Raw genomic sequence first — 8,019 nt, 5'->3', positions numbered from 1 at the left:
GATTTGGGAAGAATAGATGTGTATTTGTGTGTGAAATGAGGATGAATTAGGAGTATTTATAGAGTAAAAAAAATAAAATAAAAAAATAAAAAACGGTAATATTACTGTTTTTCGATTTTTTATTTTTTTTTAAAATTCGAATTTAAAAAAAATGATTTATTGCGTTAGCGTGACGATGCCCACTCGCGGGCCGGCGAGTGGGAGTCACGCATGCCGCCGGAGCGCGCCATGTCGCGCGGGCGCGTGGCGAGACGGCTCGCCATCCGTCTCGGTGGGCTGGGGACGAGACGGGACGCTGCAACGCGTCTCGCCGCCGTCTCGTCCCGGCGTGACGGGTTACGAGCCACCCGCGTGACACGTTGCGGGTGGCCTAATCGGCCCGCGAGTGGGCGTCACGCATGGCGCCGGAAGTGAGATGCAATTTGACGTTTTATGGGGCCAATTTTGCAAAACACCATAACTTAAGGGACAAAAATGTCAGCTCAATCAGCTGCCGTTCTTCACAATATGTATACATGCATTCTTCTCTTGAATCTGTATATATTCACGCACAATATAATCATATCTGTAGCGCTTTGCTCTTCACCTACGCGCATTGATCCTGTATTTTCGGTTATTCAAAGCCTTGTCACACTCAAACAAAAAAAAAGTTGTGGATTAATTAAGAATTTGGTGATTTTTTAAATTTTACCGACGATTTGGGTATAGAGAGGGCCACTACCAAGGCGAGAAGGTTCAATTTCTTCCCGACTTTGGGGGATTTTGAGTGGAGCGTTTTTGTTTCGTGTTTTTCTTCGATTGTAATTTGAGTATGAAATTGAACGCGACGATTCTGTATTCATGCGTGGATGACGAGAAAGAAGAGGCATCGACGCCGCCATCGGAAAGCTCGCCGCCGGCGCCGGCGAGTATTGTAGTGGGCTATGCATTCACTTCGAAGAAGAAGAAGAGCTTTTTGAAGCCCAAGTTTATTCGCTTCGCTCGGTACTCGTCCGGATTTATTTTCTTATTTTCTCGTGATTTGTCTGTGGAAATGCGATGATCCATCGCTCGTTTTACATTGCGTTCTGTTTAGGTTTATCATATCTTGCGCTGATTTCCATAGTTCTATCTTCTGATTATGGAAATTCACACATGTTTAATCGTTTCAATTTAATCTAAGAACATGATGCATGCAGAGGTGTTCTTGGCAATATGTATTTTGATTCCGAATAAGGGAATGGACTAGATTAGTGATTGAGTCAGTTTCTGTGCTCTTGGAATGGATAATTTTGATTCGGTTGGTGCATTTCCTTTTTTAGTCTGTAAGGAAGATTGATAATTATAATTATGAAGGATTCACATTATGAGTGACTGGTTTTCTGGAACTGTTTGTTTAACTTATCTAAATCTATATGGTTTCAGAAGGAATCATACATGTGAAATTCTTCTTTGGAAGGAATATTCCATTATATGTGCTCTTAAGATTAGAGTCAACTTATTTTATGACCTAGGTATTTAAAATCATCTGTTGATTTCCCACTGCAGTGGAAGATTTGGTATTTAATGCTTGTCCCTACTGCTTCTTGTAAGAATTTAGTACTCCACTGCAAAGAATTAGTTTAGTGAACCCCGCTTGTCTAATTTTGCACAACTAAAAATGGACATAAATCAATTATTGATTTTATTGCCGAAATTTCCATCTGCCCCACTGTGATTGCTGATACAGGCTAGATCCAAACAAAAACATTTGAACTGTATTTGGCTATAATCTAGTGGATTGAGAATTCTTCTGGGATCTGCTAAAACTTGAGCGCAATATCTTCTTTTCCAGTTTCGGCTCCAAATATGTTCTAAATCTTTTGAAAACCAGTCCTTCCTAATTTAGTTTTTTCCCCTTCATGGCATAATCGTCCTTTAGTTTCCTGATTTGCATTAAAATGCATGTATAATTTGATAATTTTCTATGTTATGCTATTAACTTATCCTCAACCAAATAACTTGGATATTTGAGGCTACAAGTTTTGATTGGTGATTCTCCAAATGTCTGCTTATTCATTCTATTCTTTTTTTGTTTATCAATCTATTATCACTTAACTTCAACTTGTTCACCACATCGCTTGAATCTTAATAACCATAAATTTTCCATTAATTTACTGAAAACCCCTTAGATGTTTTGATGAGGTATAATCTACTTTTCTGGTCACTTAAGGGGTCACATTTTCTAATGCAGAAATAAGGGCATTCAATTTGTTCCAATTGATCTGAAAAGAGCTTTATCAGAGCAGGGTCCATTCAATATTGTTTTACACAAGGTTTGAGTTATTACTGTCATAATTGCTTGCTAATTGTTTGAAATCCTACAATAGATGCAATGTCAGTATTGCTATTTTGGATGTTAACACATAGGTATTGATAGTCCTTTGACCATCGTTTTAGGAAGAAATTCTGCACCAAACCATTTCAACTGAAATATATAGTGGAAACTGAGCCCAACAGGATCCAGAGGTTAGCTTGCATAACTGGAAATGAAGGTTAAAAAGAGCCAATGATTGTTTCTTGACATATTGTGTTAAGCAATTAACTAATAAATTTTAAAGTATAGCCGGATTCGAAAGGGTGCATTATAGCTTTTCTCACTTAACCATAGTTTTTGGATTCAATAATCTCATGACTTCTGATTGTCTGCCTTCTTCTTGTTCATTTACAAGTGGCACTGTCACTAGCCAAAATTCTCTGAATATCTGAGTACGTAACTGCAAAGTCCAAATAAAAGTCTATCTCTATGCTCTCTCTCATCATTGCTAACTTTGTCTTGCCTTGTTGTATGGACCCATTTGGCAGGCCCTATGATACAAACACTTCCAAGGATATGTCTAGTCATCATTTTTATTTTTCTACCCGAGTTCTGTTACAGGGATCTGCATCTATTTGTACAAAAAAGCTAATTCGGATATATTTTGTTACTTCGCATTAAACTAATTATCCTTCACGATGGCGAGTTTAATGATATCGATTTTTTTGACATCGAGTATTTTGAGTATTGACCAACTTGAACCAACCTCTTCAATATTAGGAATTAAAGTTTGTATTTTATGTATTTATTTATTTTTAGTTTTGCAATGTGAGAGAAAAGAATGTAATAATGAATTAGAGGAACCATAGAAGGAAAAAGAAGTTAACTTTAATATACATCTCATTTACTAAGATTAGCAGAAAAGGTTTTGCATTTATTTTGTCAAGCCAACTGGCCCACTGTAATCATGAATTGCCTTCTTATAATATGAGTCAAACCCAAAAAATATGTAAAATGCATATTATCATACTCTGTTGCCCTCATCTTTGTTGATTGATTGCACTTTTTTATTTCAGTTGGAAGGGAGGGACTGGTCCCAGGTTATTGAGGTTTGTGCTCTCAACTTTATATTGGTTTGTGAATCCAATGGTCTAGTGCTGCTGTGGAATTTCTACTCTGAGAACTATGCCATGAATCCAAAAACTACCTAGTCTTCGTCGTGATTCATGACCAGATAGATGTGCTTGGTCCCTGAGGATCAAACAAGTGAGGATTGTACTTTTCTAGATCTAGTATACTTCTGCTGGTGTAGGTCTGATGAACTTTTGCTGTAGTGTGTAAACAAGGGGATTTTGATGTCCTGAGTAGCTTGTCCTAGTTGGCAGTAACTTTTGAAGTCTTTACTAATTGTGAGAGTACACAGAATTTAATCAAGTTGAAATTTAATATTATTAGCTATATAAAAACCACCCTTTGTGCATAAACAAAAAAAGCAAATGATGAACAAAGGCCATCATACTACTCCGCATTTGTTTTCATGTGTACCCAATTCTACTAATGTTTTGTTGATGAAATAATGATAGAATTACACATTCACTTTATGCTACATGATATTTTAATTTGACTGGTAGAGTTGCTAGATTGGCCATTCTGTGAAGCCTTATAATCTTATTACAAAGTTCGATGTTTTTGTCAGACTTCAGGGAATTCTAAGATCTCTCTAAGACTATAACGATAAAGAACACTTTACAAAAGTGTAATGTTGTCAAAAGATAAAACTCAAGATGGAGTAGATTATGTTACATATTTCCTTATTTCTGTAGAATGCATAGAAGATCAATATTTCATGCATCTCCCTGTACAAGAACGGAGATGATTTAATGGCCTGGAGTACTTGAAACCTAAAATGATGACTGGGAGGACGAGCTACTGTGGTTGACTAATTGAAAATTTGGCTTATGAAGTAGCTACGACCTGTGTATTTGCTTGTGGAAGTAATTACAGATCATTTCTCTCAGTAGCTTACTACGGTCTACAGTAACAAGCAGAGGAACAGAAAAATGTTACATGTGATCTTTCTTTCTTTGGAGAGAGATCCAAGGACAGTTAGAATATCATGCCATGTTTTAGTGAAATTTGTTTCTCATTTGTAGCCAAACATTAGAAGAAAGATATGTGTGTATAAAGTAGTCAATAGGAACAAATCAAGTCTCTGTAAAACTCAAGGTACACAGAGGAAACTTATAACTGCTTCTGAGAAACAGACCTATTGTAGTTTAATGGTTAGTAATATGTCACTTCCCTTGCTTGTTGCTTTAAAACAGGGTAATCTTTACGTTCCATCCTTGTGTGTCAGTCTTGAACATAAAAGGAAGTTTATAGTTGTAATGCCCCGATAATATATGTATTAGCTTATGAGTAGGTCACTGGTCAGTAATAGGAATCTATGATACTAATCTAGGGGGAAGGGGGCAAAACCATTTTTGTAAAGCTCTCCATGGTTTTCATTTATGCACCTTTGATGTCATTTTGTTGATCTTCTGCATGAATCAGTTTATATTAGTGAAACAGAATGTGTTAACTTATTTAAATATAATTCTTTTAGAACATAAATATTATCAACCTAAATATTACTCCCTCCGTCCCAAGAGTATGCACTCTTTTCATTTTTAAACCGTCCCACTAGAGTATGCACTTCTAATTTTGGAAACTCTTTTCTCTCTAATGAGGTGGGACCCATTCTCAACTAACAATACTTTAATTACTTTTTCTTTCTACCTCTCTCTTACTTTACCAATTATGCATTAAAATCCGTGCCCAACCAAAATTGCATACTCTTGTGGGACGGAGGGAGTATAATTTTTACACATTGTTCAGCATGGATGAATTCTTAGCCTAGCTGGAAAAGCTAGTTATTTTATATGCTGCAGCATCTTTCTTTCAGTCTCATTCTATTTCATATTTTCCATTGAAGGATTATCAGAGATTACATCCAGAGGTGACAGTCGTTGATCCTCCTGAGGCCATTCAGCATTTACGCAACCGTCAATCAATGCTGGAGGTGGTTGCTGACCTGAAATTTCCCGAATCTTATGGTAATTTTATGCACAAGCACAACAGTACTCTTGTCACTATATGAAATGGTTTCTCATACTTAAGTCTGCCCTTGTCTTGCACTGTCCTTGCTATTTTCGAAAATGGGTCTTTTGTCTTCTCGACCAAATCTTATCTTTGTCAGTAGATGAGTTCCAGTAGATGAGTTCCAGACTATTTGGTCTCTTCAGAGTAAATACACGGTGCCTTTTGGGTATAATTGTCGCAGGCAAGGTTTGCACTCCACGGCAGTTGGTGATTTCAAAGAACCCTACTTCGGTACCAGATGAAGTTGTAAAAGCAGGATTATCAGTACCTCTAGGTAACCTTATTTTCATTTTCGATGGAGAAACCAGTTTAAACTTGTTCTAATAAAGCATGAAATCATTCATTTGACTCCTATTTTTCTCTTACTATTAGTGGCAGAATGTGGGTGGTTTTTGGTTCTGTTGTATAATTTGGCATGCTCAATCCAGTAATCCACAATGAACAAAATTCATGATGCTTTTGTACCTCCAAGTATAGAGTTTGTAACCCTTTGGTGTTAACATTCTGGACGAATCTCATTCAACTGAATAAATAACCTAGATATGGATAGAGTGAAGGCGGATGAATGCAAACTGAACAGAAATATTATAGAGATAGATCACTCTGCTACGATCCTTCTATTATATACTCTAGGAAGCCCTAACCCTAAAAGCCCATGCACACGCTCTCGCTCCCCTGACATGTGTGCCAACGTGCCCCCATTCTAATAGAGATCATCGTGGAAATGTGATAAGCTAGTTAAAAAATTGCATGTGACAATAATTTGGCAGTGTTTCTGTTTCCATGAAAAGGCGTATTTTACTCGTTATTCAGGTTCTTTGATATGTTAAGCTAGTTGTTCCGTTCTCTCTGTGATGTATAACCTATGTCGAGTTCTGCTGTTCCAGTTGTGAAACCACTTGTAGTGGATGGAAGTGTAAAGTCTCATGCGCTTTTCCTTGCATACGATCACATTTCCCTATCCGAACTGGAAGCTCCGATGGTTTTGCAGGAATTCATTAATCACAGTATGGGAAGTTTGTTGTCATCTTCTGTCCTTTCAGCTATTGCTTATTAAGTTTGAATTACTGATATGTTACTCTCGATGGTAGGTGGTGTCCTCTTTAAAGTTTTTATTGTTGGTGAGTCTATTAAAGTTGTCAGGCGTTTCTCGCTGCCTGATTTAACTGAAACAGACATATCAACAAATTCTGGGGTGTTCGGCTTCCCGAGGGTTTCTGGTGCTGATTCTTCTGCAGATGATGTGGATCTGGATCCTGCTGTTGCTGGTAAGTTTGATTGTACTTGCAGATATTACAATTCCACAACCTGCGTGAGTGGAACTCTTTCTTTCATTGCTCTTCAATTTCTGTCACGCAAAATTTTACTACTCAATTCTGAAAATCAACGAGGGTCAATGAAACAGTCATTTTTGTTTTAATCTTTGGAGCTTGAAACCTTGTCCCTATTAACTATTACTTGTTGCATCAATTTCTTTTGTTGAAATGAGTAACAGCTCACAATCTCATTTTAATTTACCGCAGAGCTTCCTCCGCAACCTATGCTTGAGATGCTTGCAAAAGAGCTCCACCACCGACTGGTAAAATCCATTTTCATTGAAATTTTGCTTCATCTATTCTGTAGTTCTGTCAACTTGGAACATTAGATAAGTGATTTTCTGAGCTCGGTAATATTAGGGACTTCGGCTGTTCAATTTGGATATAATTCGCCAGAAAGGGACCAAAGATCTGTATTACATCATCGATATCAATTACTTCCCTGGTTAGTGCTTGTTAATTTCTGAATTATGCTTCTTGATGTGGACATTACAGCATGTAGATGTTGCTCCCTTAGATAAGTTTTGCTATACGAGACAAATATGTTGGCAGTCACCTAATTCATTCTATTCAATGTTTTCAACTCTATTCGTGTCATCTGCATCACTGGAGCGTGAAAACACCCAACTCCACTAGTGAAGCTAGAGTAAACAAGTTGAAACAGCAAACTGCTCCTTCATTACTTTTAACCATGTGTTCTCTTTCTGAATCACGTTAGTGTTCACGTCTTGGTGCTGAGGTTTTGGTTGTTGCAGGGTACGGAAAAATGCCGGACTACGAGCAAATATTCACAGATTTTCTTGTTAGCCTTGTGCAAAGCTAGCTAGTTGAAAAAAGTAGGTATTGTAAATTGTGTATCTGCTTGTAAATTGTATACCAATATATTTTGCCATCCCATCCACAATTTGGGTGCTCTTCTTTTCTTGCACTTTTTTCACGAATATTTCTCGATGGTGCGAATTTTGATATCATATGGGGTTCTTCTATTAGTTTCTTCCAAGTTTATTACTCCATAACTATACTTTGCTGTTACAGTTTATTTTGTAGAATCAAAATCATGTTTATTTTGATTAAGTTGTCAATTTTCTTGAAAAATACATATACTAAAAATTAGTTAAATTTCCAATGTCTATCTGTGAACTACTTTTTTGGCAGTTGTGTGAGGACACATTTTTGTGAAGGGGGGAGTGATGTGATTGAAACAAAGAAGTTGCATGTAATTGAAATTTTATATGTATCTTGCAATTTTTTTATTGTCCTCACTGGTTGCTCCGAATTCACCCTTCC

General features: G+C 37.0%; 1 protein-coding gene across 2 annotated transcripts; it reads left to right on the top strand.

Moving 5' to 3' along the window:
* Positions 1-554: 554 nt before the first annotated feature.
* Positions 555-7,708, top strand: LOC121788447 (inositol-tetrakisphosphate 1-kinase 1-like). Of its 2 annotated transcripts, none has more exons than XM_042187119.1 (10): positions 555-984; positions 2,213-2,294; positions 3,352-3,384; positions 5,259-5,370; positions 5,598-5,690; positions 6,304-6,423; positions 6,508-6,684; positions 6,940-6,995; positions 7,093-7,177; positions 7,488-7,708. In XM_042187119.1, exons 1-10 carry the CDS (start codon positions 812-814, stop codon positions 7,553-7,555), a joined length of 999 nt encoding a protein of 332 aa, XP_042043053.1. In that variant the 5' UTR covers positions 555-811; the 3' UTR covers positions 7,556-7,708. The 2 variants fall into 2 exon arrangements, with proteins under 2 accessions (XP_042043053.1, XP_042043052.1); XM_042187118.1 differs by having other exon boundaries at positions 5,250-5,370; positions 7,488-7,707.
* The last annotated feature ends 311 nt before the right edge of the window (positions 7,709-8,019 follow it).

This window comes from Salvia splendens, unplaced genomic scaffold (assembly GCF_004379255.2).
Source record: "Salvia splendens isolate huo1 unplaced genomic scaffold, SspV2 ctg1047, whole genome shotgun sequence".
NCBI lineage: Eukaryota > Viridiplantae > Streptophyta > Magnoliopsida > Lamiales > Lamiaceae > Salvia > Salvia splendens.
The sequence above is the reverse complement of the archived record's forward strand: the minus strand, read 5'-3'. Positions and strand labels throughout refer to the sequence as shown.